Consider the following 13,174-nt stretch of genomic DNA (forward strand, 5'->3'; position numbering starts at 1 on the left):
TTTGGGGAAAACAGCACATCATGGGTATTTAAGGGAGCAAACCATTCAGTTCACCTCAAGCAAGAAACCAAGGCCATGTTTGCAAACTTTGTATCTGACGGTGGGTCAAGGTACAAAATATATAAGGAACGCCTTCACCTTGATAGCACAAATCCAAAAATCCCAAGCTAAAAATTGGTCAAAATTAAAAGAAATACAGATGGCTGGGGCTGGAGATATGGCTCAGTCATTAAAAGCACTGGCTGTTCTTCCAGAGGTCCTGAGTTCAATTCCCAACAACCGCATGGTGGCTCACAACCATCTATAATGTGATCTGATGCCCTCTTCTGGCATGAAGGTGTCCACACAGATAGCACATTCATAAAATACATAAATGAATAAATCTTAAAAAGAAAAAGACTTAAAAGGAAAATACAGATGGTTAACACATATATATGCTAAAATGATAATTAAAACAATATGAGAAACCACCTCATATATGTTAGGGTGTCTGTAATTAAAAAAAGTTAACTGGTAATGTGTTGATGAAAAGAGAAAATAGGGAGGTTTTTCAAAAATGTAGAGTAAAATATTGTTTATGATCTAGTAATCCCAGTTCTAGGTATGTAAGAAAAGGTTGAAATCAAAATGTTGAAAATATGCGTTTCTATTTTAGTTGTAGCATGAGCCACATTAACCCAAATATGGAAATAATCCATCTACTATCAGATGAAAGGGTGAGGAAATGTGCTACAGACACTAAAACAGAGGACCCTGCAGACAACCGTGTAGGTTAAACCTTCAGACATTATTCTAAGAGAAACAAGTCAGTCCCTCCAGGATATACAGGTTTACTTACAGAGCATTTATCCGTACGCATAGCATAGTAGACATGCCTTCCTTCCTTCCTTCCTAACTTCCTTCTTTCCTTCTCTCTTTCTCTCTCTTTCTTTTTTCCTTCCTTCCTTCCTTCCTTCCTTCCTTCCTTCTTTCCTTCCTTCCTTCCTTCCTTCCTAACTTCCTTCTTTCCTTCTCTCTTTCTTCTTTCTTTCTTTCTTTCTTTCTTTCTTTCTTTCTTTCTTTCTTTCTTTCTTTCTTTCTTTCTTGTATTTGAGACAGGGTTTCTCTGTGTAGCCTTGGCTATCCTGGACTTACTTTGTAGACCAGGCTGGCCTTAAACTCACAGAGATCTGACTGCCTCTCCCTCTCAATTGCTGGTATTAAAAATGTGTGCCACCACTGCCCAGCTGAATATAAATTGCTTTAATCTGTCAGAAAGGGCCAAATATAGATGATTCCACACTGATACTGACAATAACTAGAGCCCCTTGTTATTTTTTAAATAGCAATCTCTAGTGAAAGAAATCATAGCTCCCTGGAAACATGGCTGATTTTTGTGACCGTGACATAGATGTACAATATAAGCCTGGAATATTTTGTAGCAACTGAAAGTATGGAGGCAATTAAAAAAAAAGATAAGTCATACTAATGAAGTGCTGAAGAAGTCCAGGAGCCAAGTCAATCCGGCATCATATTGGCCAAAAGGGAGACAATTTGAGCAACAGCATTCATAAAATAGTAATGGATTGTCATACAACATGAAATAAATATCCTCATCTTCACGATGATATTAATGAACCATTTAATAACTTGAAAGTGAGCAGAAGACGATGAAATACAGAATTCCAGTTTGTGTTGATATCCAGTGTTTAGATTATCCCTGTCTTAGGGCAACTATTGCTTTGATGAGACAACATTGGCCACAAGCATTTAGGGAGGAAAACGTTTATTTTGCTTCCACTTCATAGTGCATTACCGACAGAAACCATGGCAGGAGCTCAAGGCAGGAACCTAGGGGCAGGGACTGAAGGAGAAGGCATGGCACTTAGGATGCTACCTGCTAGGGCTTGGTCCCCATGGCTTTATCAGCTTTTTTAAGCATCCAGGTCCACCTGCCTGAGGGTAGCACCAGCCACGGTAAACAGAGACCGTTTACCTCAGTCCTCACGGAGAAACTATCCACAGGACCATCTGTTGGGAGAACCATCTGCTCTCACTTGGAATTTCCTCTTCTAAGAGGACTCTAGCTTGTGTCAAGTTGACCTAACATGCTGGTTAGCACAGCCCTCTGGAAGCCAGACATTGCTTCAGTTAACTTATTTGTGCAAGAGACAACAGAAGAAAACAGAACAAAAGAGACAACAGAACAAAAATCAGCCTAAGGTCAATGAGAAAGGTTGCTGAGATGCCTAGCATCCTGCACCTGAGGTCAGGAGCAGACTAGTACTGGCCCAGGGTTCAATGGCAGCGGGAGGTTGTGGAACAGTAGTCAGTGGTGAAAGGTAAGGGGCTGGGTGAGGGCCCACTGGAAACGGCTGAAGCTGATTTCCTAGCATTGTTAGCATGACTATGCTGTGTTGGAACTGAAATGCATAATCACTGATGACCTTAGGGTCAGAGTCATAAGTTGATAATAGCTGAAATTGATACTGCTTCAAAAACCCATTGAGACTGGGCATGGTGGTGCGTGCCTTTAATCCTAGCACTCATATAGCAGGAAGATCTTTGTGAGTTCCAGGCTATGCAGGGCTATGTAGTGAGACCCTGTTTCAAACCAGACATACACAAGAAAAATTTCACCCTCCCAACACCGAGTACAAGTATATAAGGTTCTGAAAATGCGCACAGAGATGATAGGTCGCCCAGTGTGACAGATAACCAGTTTTTTGCAGTTTTTTTCATTATTGTAGATTTTTAATTTTTTTTGAGATTATAATTACATAATTTCCCCTCCAAATCCTCCCATATAATGACACCTTCTTGACTCTTTCAAAATCATGGTCTCTTTTTTCCAGTGACTATTACATGCGTAAATGTGTGTGTACATGCATATGTGAACCTAGCTAAACCTCAGCCTGCAGAAGTCACTTGTACTGTGTTTCAGGATTGGCCATTTGGGATTGGAGAACTGATTGGTGTCTCTCCCTAGAGAAGCCTTTCTGTAGCTCTCGGCCTTCCCAGCCGCCTGTTGGTCTTTGCATAGCGTTGAGGCCTCCTGGGCTTTCCCCTCTGCCCACGTTGGCACGCCTGTTGTTACTGGCCTAACTCAGCTCACGTTTTGGCAGTCATAATGGGGAGACTTTCTGCGTGTAGCTTTTGACATTCCTGGGAGGCAGCAAAGTCCCTGATCTTCCGGCTCTTATGATCTTTCTGCCCTGTCTTCTACAATGATCCCCGTGCCTTGGGTTTAGGAGTTGTATTATAGATGTAACTTTTGGTGCCACAACTGCATTTTCATTGGTTGTAGTTTTCTGTAGTGGTCTCAGTCTCTTACAAAGAGATGCTTCCTTGATGAGCAGTGAGAACTAGCCCTACCTGTGGATATGAGAACAAATATTTATCACGTAAGTGAGATTCTGTGATTTAGTAAGCGGTGGCTACAGGTTCTCCTCCATGGTTCATGACCTCTCTTGCCCTGGGTAGTTGACTAGGTTTACTGTACGATCCATCATGTGCTTCTTGGTTATTGTGAGGGTGTGTGTGCTGCCGCCTCAGGATTCCTGTGCTGTGCTGGTTATCGTTGTGGTTCCTAGGCATCGTCACTGGGTTCGACTGTTGACTGCTTTACTCCGGTGGAAGCTTTTGTGATGCCTTCTGGGGCCATGAAAGCTAGTCTGCGGGGAGGAGGCTTTGGGTCAGTGCCAGCTCAGGGGTCTCTGGCCTTGCACCTGAAGTTGAAGTTGAAGTCCACACTGAAGCAATGCGGACCTAAAATCATTGCTTACTAGAAACCTGTTTAGAAAGAAACTATACAAACATCTGGTGTTTTCTTGCATCAAGTTTAGCACTCAACAGCCAGAACCTGTGCAACTGCTGTCCTTTTTGTTAAGACAATTTCTACTTTCCCCTAGTAAGTAAGTCCTATTTGGAGCTAGAGAAGAAGGAACCAGAATTCTTTTTAAAAAATAAAATGTATTTTCTTTGTATGTTTGAGTGTATGTTCTAAGCACCATGTGTGAGCCTGGTGCCTATAGATTTGAGAAGAGGCTGTCAGATCCCCTGGGGCTGGGGTTAACCATAGTTGTGAGCCACCATGTGGGTGCTGGAACTTGAACTTGGGTCCTTTGAGAGAGTAGTCAGCACTCTTACCTGCTGAGCCATCTCTCCAGACCCCAAGTGGCGAGGCCAAGTGTCCTGAAGGCCTGCTTGACAAAGTTCCTGGCCACCTTGGACTGACCCTTTACCGTTAAAGGCCTCTCTCCAGAGGCTAGAGTTAGAAGAATGTAACAAAAGCTGGTGTGAATAGAAAATAATAAAACTAACGGTGGCTCCTGGGGAAACGGGGGCTTTCTGGCTGTGCAGAAAACTGAGTCTTCCACAGAACCTATTTAGATTGACTGTTAGATTATTAATAAATGATATCAGTAAGCATGATGTAGAGGACTTGAGAAAAATTGTTAAAGAAGAAAAACAGGGAAATCTGGGGAGCTGACGAGCTGTAACTAAATCACTAGGCTTCAGAAACAGGGAACTAGTGTGGACAGGAGGAAATTTTGATCATGCTATTATTGACAGACCTTACTTAAAAATATCCCTGCATGTTATTGGAAGCTGAACTCATCAAAAATTATTTTTAATTTTCTATTTTAAAAGTATTTTAGGGCCGGGTGCAGTGGGGCACGCCTGTAACCTGAGCACTCTGGGAGGCAGAAGCAGGTGGATCTCTGTGAGTTCAAGGCCAGCCTGGTTTACAAGAGAGTTCAGGACAGTCAAGGCTACACAGAGAAACCCTGTCTTGAAAAAAAAAATGAGGTATGACTTATTGTAGTGTATAGTGTAAACCCTTTCTCCTGCTCTGGAGGAACAACCCCATCCTTCTAGGGGCTGTATTTTTTCTCTCCACCAACAAGCACATATTTTTATTTCAATCTTGACCAACAAACACATACTTCTACTTTAATCCTGACCACATTTGTTTGGGGCTGGAGAGATGGCTCAGCTGTTGGAGCCATTGATGCTCTTTCAGAGTTTGGGTCCCAGCTGCCATATCAGGCTGCTTACAACCACCTATAACTCTGGGAGAGCCAACAGCCTCTTCTGCCACTCTGCCCCGACCCTGCCACTCCAGACACAAATGCATACGCTCAGGTTGGAAAGACCAGACATGTCATTGTATATTGCCTTTGCCTTTTCCAGGTCCCTACAGCTTTAACATCATTTGGATCATGTCTGGGGTCCCTGAAATCCAGCCAGGTCCCCTGCACGCTCCACTTTAAAGCTCCTTCTCTGAAAGGTTCCTCGCTTTACAGATTGGAATTGCCAGGGTTGTTTACTAGCTGTTTGGACCTGGTGTATAGCGAAAGTAGCCAAACTATTTTGATGCCCCACAATCCAAAGGACCATATTCCATGCTGTGTGGAGGGGATAAGGGAGAAGCTCTCCAGAGACAGGATAACGCCATCAGAGACACCAAAGGCGCTCAGATCCTTGCTTCTGGTTGGTTCCGAGATTAACGGACATCAGCCCTTCCAGGCGTAGGTACTCCACAGTCTCTGGAATGTGGCTAATGACATTTTGACCCAATTCAGGTAAGCCAGCTTTGGCTGCTTGCAACAAAGCAGAGACTAAATGAGCTGCAGTTTTTAAATAAGATAGATTTAGCATCTGTGTTCTGAGCTTTCAGCAGGAGTCCTACCTAAGCCTGAGCCAGACAGACAAAAAACCTACTTCATGGTGAATTCAAAGTAGCTGCACTGGAGTTTTCATAGAATCAGTCTCTGAAAGGGTTTGAAGAGTAAATTAGAACCTAAACATTTAGTAGAAATACTCTTTGTAATCACACGTGTATCAGAATCTCGTAATGGCATGCGGTATGTTGTATGAGGTGGCATGTGGTATGTTGTATGAATCATACATATATGACGTTGCCGCTGGCTAAAATTCAGATATGTTCTAGCATGTTCAGTGTGCCACGAGAAATCTGATTATATAGTCTCTCAGTGATTTTAGTGATGCTGAATGTAAAATGGCACCACTGACTTTACTGTTAATCTATTCAAAGGCCGCCCATGTCTTTTTATCTGTTTTTTTCCTACTTGGCCTGATTTGGGGCATTCCAGACTCCAGAAGTATGACAGAAAACTTTACACCTTAAACATTATGCAGTCCTCGGCATTCTGTTACAGAAGTGAGAACCAACTAAGACAGTTATGCATACAGTATAAAGATAAAGTCTGCAGGCGCAGCTGTGCCTTGCACGTTTGCTCTCCACTCTGAAGCATCACTGTCCCACGGTCGCTGGATGTTTCTTTTCACCTTTGAGTGCAAAGGGGAAGTCAATTTTTGTTGTTTTAAAGCTACATGTTTTCCAACTTCTTTTCCTTTTTAGATTTAGATCTTTAAATAATCTTGAAACAGGAAATGTCTCACTTCCTGCTGGAATCCATATCTCTCAGTGTAAAGTGTTGGCTCATCACTTCTCTGCAGAACTCCTTTAAGAGGGTAAACTGGGGCAAGGTGGCCTGAGTTGCTTCAGGATGGGAGTGGCTGGGGTGGAGGCTTCTTCTATTGTCTGCCTGCTCATCGGGCAGAAAACCTGGGTGGGAAACGAATGGGTCAAGACACAAATATCAAAGAAACAAGGAGGGGATAGGTGAACATGCTTCCTTCCTGAGAGAGGGAGCAAAGCAAGGGGAAAGAGAATAAGAAACTGAAAGTTGCCTGAATAATGTCAACAACAAAAAAGCTGGAAAAATAAAATACAATTAGTTCTGACTGAAAAGAGAAGTAGCTGAGTGACATGGGAATGCAACCTGTTTAGACCAGAACCGGATTTTTTTTTTTTTTTCAAGACTGGGTTCTCTGTGAGGCCAGGCTGGCCTGGCCTCGAGCTCACAGAGATCCACTGGCCTCTGCCTCCCCGAGTGCTGAGATTACAGGTGTGGACTACCACACCTGGCTCCCGAACCAGCTTTTGTTAGTTTATTTTAGGTTGTGTTTACAACACCACACCGTGATTTTGCCCGTTACCGCACCGCCATCTAAATCTGGATTCCACATGCGACGTCGCAGCGATTTGTGTTAACCAGCTCTTGTAATCTCTCAGCATTGTCTTGTCTTGCCCTTTCAAGGCTAAAGGCGGCTTTGATTGACTGTTATTAAAGGACACTGTACGGATGTTTGTGACTTCAGATGCTTCTCTACATTGTTAAAGGTGAGCTTCAGAAGGTGTCGACAGCTGCGTGTGAGGACGTTTGCAAGAGTCCTCCAGCCCACAGACACAGCCACACTGACCACTCCTTAGCCGTGTTTGTGTCCTGTGTTTCAGAGATGACTCGTGTCATGAAGAAGGAACACGCCTTGTGGGCATCTGTGTGTCTGTTGCTTAGCCTTGTCCCCGAGCTTCCTAATGCTCTGACTGAAGAGGCTGATGGACATGCAGAAGCCACAGGTAAACACTGCAGAGACTGAGCTTTTCTTTTCCTGACCCAAGCTCTCAATTTAGGGTAACATTCACATTTCTTTCATTATGCTAGATTTTTAAAAGATTTTTAGATGTTTGCCTTATTATTTTATGTGTCTGTGTATTTTGTCTGCATGTGTGTCTGTGCACCACGTGTGCAGGGTCCTCAGAAGACAGAGGCCAGCACTGGATCTCTCGGAACTGAGTCATAGCTGGTTGGGAGCCACCATGCGGGTGCTGGGATCGACCCTGGACCCTCCGGATGAGCAGCTGGTGCTCTTAGCTGCTGAGCCATCACTCCAGCCCCTTAGAATTTTTTTAAATGAAGTGGTATTTTTCTTAAGACAATTCTTGTATTGAGTGTGTTAGTTTTTAGACTGTGCAAAATCAAGGCACTTCAGCGAGACATGCCTTTTGTGTGAACAGGAAAGTCAACTCTCTCTGAAATATTGGAAGATCTGAAGGAGATTCTTGCTAACATGACTTATCTTTGAGCTCCTTCTTATCAGTATTTTCAAAATGAGAACATCAGAGATGGAACTAATGTAGGAATCTAGTTGAGCAGGACATCAAAGGAATAGTGAGTTTCAACTCCCTAAACTGTCTAAAACAAAAATATTAATAATGAAAAAAATTAAAAACTGTGTACTCATCATTATGGATCTGTATATTTTCCCCGTCATAACACTGTGCAGAACTATTGCTAGAACTCAAGTGGTTAGTGATGATGTCTTAGTTCTGACGTGTGTTAGAGTCCCACACATGCATTCTCATGTCTAGTGAGTTTGTCCATGTACTCCCTCTGACAGAGGTTGGGGACGTACATGTTCTGAGCTGAAGTTGTAGTTGTTGGCTGAGAGGAGGGCCTTAAATCCTCAGAGCTCTGCAGAGGGTTTCCATTGTAGTCCAGGCTGGCCTTACATGAAGAGCTTTTCTTCTGTCTCAGGGCTGGGGGTGAAGGCGGGGTCCTGCCCCTAGCTCCAGCTCCATTTCACAGTGCAGATCTGAGGTTCTCTTGATCATTTACTTGAACAGTCTCGTCGAGATTTGTTTAATTTCTGTTTAATTAATTTTGCGATGCCCAGAGGTGCTCAGCATGTGGGCCCTTAGACCGTAAGTTACCTGGGATCCTAGATTCGAAACAGTCTCCAGGACAGTAGTATTGTAATGGTCAGGGCATCCTATGACCTTGAGCTTTTTATTTGACACAGGGAAGGAAACTAGATTGTTACTGTCAGGCACAAAATATATGCAATCAGTTATAAATATTTAAATAGCAGTTATAATTCTATTTCTTGTGTTACATTAGATCAGATTCTTGTTAGGTTATTCTGCCAATTCCCTAGTTTCGTGCTACAAGGGATATTCCTTATTTTTTTGGACATTATCCTCCACTCTCAACTTCAAGTGTGAGAAAAGTTAGCCTCATCCTTCCATGAGCTATTCTGCTGTCCACCCTTTAGTAAACTCCTCTCTAAGTCTCAGTGGTTGCAGGCTTCATGAAGGGGTCTGTACCTGCTCTGTTGCCGTATCTGCTACAACAGCCCAGTGCTTGATACCTAAGTATTCAGTAAGCAATCTTAACATGCAAAAAGGTTATCCCCCAAATGGAAACCAAGACAGGCACCCATCCCTCCGGTGGGTGGCTCTGCATGTCAGGGGACCACCCCAGCACCCCCGTGTCAGCGGTGTCCTGCTCAGATGTGAGTGCTAACAAGCTGAATGCACAGAATGTACTGATACAGAATTAGGGTAAGTTCATTAACACGGAAATCCTAAAAGAAGAATAGTCAGCTAATAACAAAATACAGGTAATACAAAATTGATAGTTTTGTTTATAAAGCAAATTCTTAGAATGCTGTTGAGTGTAAATTGTATTATTAAATTTCCTTATTTAATCCAGGTGCCGTCTTGGGCATCTCAGTCATAGGTTTGTGCCATTGAGGCTCTAGCTCTGTAAGACATCTGCTACAGCAGCAGAGGAGGCCCAGTTCCACCCTGTGCTGGTGGAAGTCTGAACGACGAGTTTCCGGAAGTCTTTGTCGTGAGATGAAGATAACACCGACACCACAAAGTTGTGATCAATAGATGACCCTCCTCGCCCCCACAGGGTCTCTTCGTGTAGACCAGGCTGTCCTGGAGCGCAGAGATGGGCCTGCCTCTGCCTCCTGAGTGCTGGGATTAAAGGCGTGTGCCACCGCCAGGTGATCGTCAGATGATTTTAGAATAACGTTTCTTGACCCGGTAATCACTCAGAAAAAATTGCCCGTGATTACTGTAACTATTGCTGCTGTGTAAATGCAGACAGAGTTGAAAAACAAAACAAAATGACTCTTCGGTGGTACAGCGCCACCCTCTGGTGGCGTGATTATTAACTAGCAGGCGGAACTTGGGTTTTCCTGAAAACACACACAAACACACAGTCAAGAGATTTCAGAAAGCAAAGATCTTACATAAGTCAGCCAGAGACTAGAAAGAACAGGAGGACAAGGTCTGTGCTCAGCTCGCCTTTCCCTCGCCCTGTCCAGTTCCCAGCCAGAGCGTGGGAGCCGGCTGCGGGGGACAGGGCTTCCCGTCAGTTAGCTGAGTCAGGGCTTCTCGTACCTCAGGCCAGATCAGAAGCCGCCTTCAGGTGATTTGATTCACACAAGTTGATGATTAACACCAGCCACTACCGCTAACTGCAATTTTATCAGTTCTGTAAATGATTGGAGCTGAGGAGATAGTAACGAGCTTCTCCTGCAAGACCAGGATCTTAGTTTTATTCCAGAACAGAAGCAAAAGAACAACAACAACAAAAACAACCGGGGATCTTGATGGTGCGTGTTTTTAAGCCGAGTGCTGGGAAAGGTAGGCTCCTGGTGCCCACTGTCCGGAGAGCAAGCCAGCCAGCCTCGCCCGCCTTCCGAGGGTCAGGCTAGTGAGAGACAGGAGTTGAAGAGAGACAGTCCCCTCCACGTCAGCATTTCTGCAGGCATGTACGCACACAAATACATAAGTAAACAAATGAGAACATTCCGATTTCTTTGCTAGAATCTTTATTGAAATATAGCTATAAAATATATTAGTTTAATATATATAACTATAATGATAAAATAAAAATGGAAGCAGATACTTGAAAGTAACCTAAATCAAAGTTATATGAATATTTTTCAAAAATTCACATTTTAAATTTGCAGGGAATTTAAAAAATGGATTTACAGCAAGATTATCATCCAACTACAAATTTGCTTTGTTTTAAAATAATTTTTATATGAAAACATTAAAATGATGCTCATTCATGTTTTGGTATTTGATTTTATAGGGAATGAAGCAACGTTTGGTAGTTGTGCTGACAGCCTTTGACTTAGCAGAGCACTGCTGCCCTTGAGGCAGAAGTTGGAGGGTCTCTGTGAGTTCGAGGCCAGCCTGGCCTACAAAGAGAGTCCAGGACAGCCAAGGCCACACAGAGAAACTGTCTTGAAAAACAACAACAACAACACCAAAAAAAAAAAAAAAAAAAAGTTGAGAGTGAAGATTTTGTATTTCACACAACAGCAGCAAGGACCTTATCATAGTGCTGGCAGAGAATAAACACGTGAGCTTTTTATTTTTACCTTGCAGATTCAGAGCTGCCGCCGGGGAAACCGCTGCAAACATTTTGTGCAATGAAGGTGGATGGAGGCCCGTGCAAAGCAATGATAAGGAGTTATTTTTTCAATCTTTCTAGCCAGCAGTGCGAACAGTTCATATATGGAGGGTGCCGAGGAAACCCCAATCGGTTTGATACCCTGGAAGAGTGTAAGACAACGTGCATAAAAGGTAGGTTTCCGGGAAGCCGTGGCCCAGGAGCTGGTCTGGTTACCAGGTCTAAATGCAGATTTAGTAATTTTTGAAAAGCAATGCTATTTCCTAAGAAATCCTACTGCTTACATTTCTGTGTTTCATAGTTAACTGTTGTTTTTTTGATTTCTTCATATCAGTTTAAAATTATGAAGCCTCATTTATTATCTTAGCATCTTAGAATAGCAAAAAGGGAGGGAACAGTAAAGTCTGCTGAAGGATTTCATAGGTACAACGAAATGAGTGCAGCTAACCTACCTGGGTGCTGGGTTGGCAGAGAAAAATCGTTTTTCAGATGGACTTGGCTGCAGCTTTATAAATAGAATCTTCTTCCAGCAACTTTCTCTGAAGATAATGAATCAGAGAACCGATAGGCTCCAAAGATAAACATGTTGACATATACAAATGTTTACTATTTGAGCCGGCTTTACTGCTTCTAAGTCAACAAGGACCTAGAAGTGAGTCATTCTTATTGGAATTTTGTAAGATTACAGAAAAAATAGTCAAAATTTCAACCCTTCCATGTGAATTTTGCCTAAGCTAGTGTTGGTGTTGACGTTACTGCTACACGACTTAAAGCATATGACAATTAAACTTGATTGGCATTTTTGCTTTTGGTCACAGCATAATTTTTATAGCATTTTAACAGTGTTCACAAGTGCCACCACTGGTAGTCTGACTGACTCATAGTAGGGGAGCTACAGGAAATGAGATGTTGTGCATTCCAAAAGCTGCAGGGAAGCTCACAGAAAGAGCTGATGCTCTTGAGGGGCAGCCATATCTAGCCTCCCTTAAACTTTACTCAGTGTCCACGTGTATTGAAATATGACCTGTACCCTATTACCATGTATCATTCTTCATTTCTGTGTATCAGTTAAGATAATTTTCAAAAAAGCAAATCGGAAGCGGGAAGTGGGAAGCTGAGTTCCGGAGCTGACTTTCTGCACGGCATTTATCAGGGCCTTCATTTGATATACACTAACAAACAACGCCTTTAATTCCAGCACTCAGGGAGGCAGAGGCAGGCATATCTCTGTGAGTTCGAAGCCAGCCTGGTCCACAAAGTAAGTCTGGGACAGCCAAGGCTACACAGAGAAACCCTGTCTGGAAAACAAAAACACCCAAACCAACCAAACAAACAAACAAAAAAAGGCCTGGCTTTAATAATCTATAAATAAAAACAAACTAACTTGATTCATTAAGGCATTCTGTATGAGGATAATATTAATGAGATTATGTAACTCTTCTAGTTTAAAGTCAAGCTCATAATATTACTTTATAAGTGATGGCCACTAAGTCACTCATTTTCTTTTGCAGGTTATAAAGAGAAGATGGTAAAGACAACATCCGGGGCAGGTGAACTTTCACTTATGTGTAACTTATTCTAAGGCAGCTGGCTGTTCAGTTCTTCTCTACCTCTGTAGATTGACTTTAAATCTACATGACATCAGAGATAATTCTTTCTATTTTTGTTTTTTTCAAGACAGGGTTTCTGTGTGTAGCCCTGGCTGTCCTGGAACTTGCTCTGTAGACCAGGCTGGCCTCGAATGTAGACGAGGCTGGCCTTGAACTCAGAGTTCTGCCTGCCTCTGCCCCCTGAGGGCTGTGTGTGTCCCACCACAGCTGAGATACTTTTCTGAATTAGAAACGGTAAAATCTTAGACACCACAGCCAGGGGGAAGCCTTGACAGGCCAGGAGTTTTGCAGCGTGCTCTCTGGAGCAGTGGTTTTCAACCTGTGGTCGCTACCCCTTGAGGGAGAGCTAACACCCCTTTCACAGGTGTTGCCGATCAGATATCATGCAGATCAGATATTTACATTACAATCCACAACTGCAGCAAAATTATAATTATGCAGTAGCAATGAAATAATTTTATGGTTGGGGGTCAGCAACAGGAGGAACTGTACTCA

General features: G+C 43.0%; 1 protein-coding gene across 17 annotated transcripts in view; it reads left to right on the forward strand.

Annotated features, from left to right (window-relative positions):
* The window catches only part of Tfpi (tissue factor pathway inhibitor), a 50,396-nt gene that overhangs the window by 21,227 nt on the left and 15,995 nt on the right, over positions 1 to 13,174 (forward strand). For 8 of the 17 annotated variants that reach the window (XM_060390371.1, XM_060390370.1, XM_060390373.1 and 5 more), the window contains 4 exons: positions 7,110 to 7,192; positions 7,307 to 7,429; positions 11,045 to 11,242; positions 12,581 to 12,619. In XM_060390371.1, the coding sequence (XP_060246354.1) occupies positions 7,171 to 7,192; positions 7,307 to 7,429; positions 11,045 to 11,242; positions 12,581 to 12,619 (382 nt within the window). In that variant the 5' untranslated portion in view covers positions 7,110 to 7,170. Of the gene's footprint in view, positions 1 to 4,632; positions 4,792 to 6,367; positions 6,481 to 7,109; positions 7,193 to 7,306; positions 7,430 to 9,944; positions 10,261 to 11,044; positions 11,243 to 12,580; positions 12,620 to 13,174 lie in introns of those variants that run through there. The other 9 variants (XM_060390377.1, XM_060390376.1, XM_060390379.1 and 6 more) reach the window with 4 other exon arrangements.

Source organism: Meriones unguiculatus, chromosome 8, assembly GCF_030254825.1.
Source record: "Meriones unguiculatus strain TT.TT164.6M chromosome 8, Bangor_MerUng_6.1, whole genome shotgun sequence".
NCBI lineage: Eukaryota > Metazoa > Chordata > Mammalia > Rodentia > Muridae > Meriones > Meriones unguiculatus.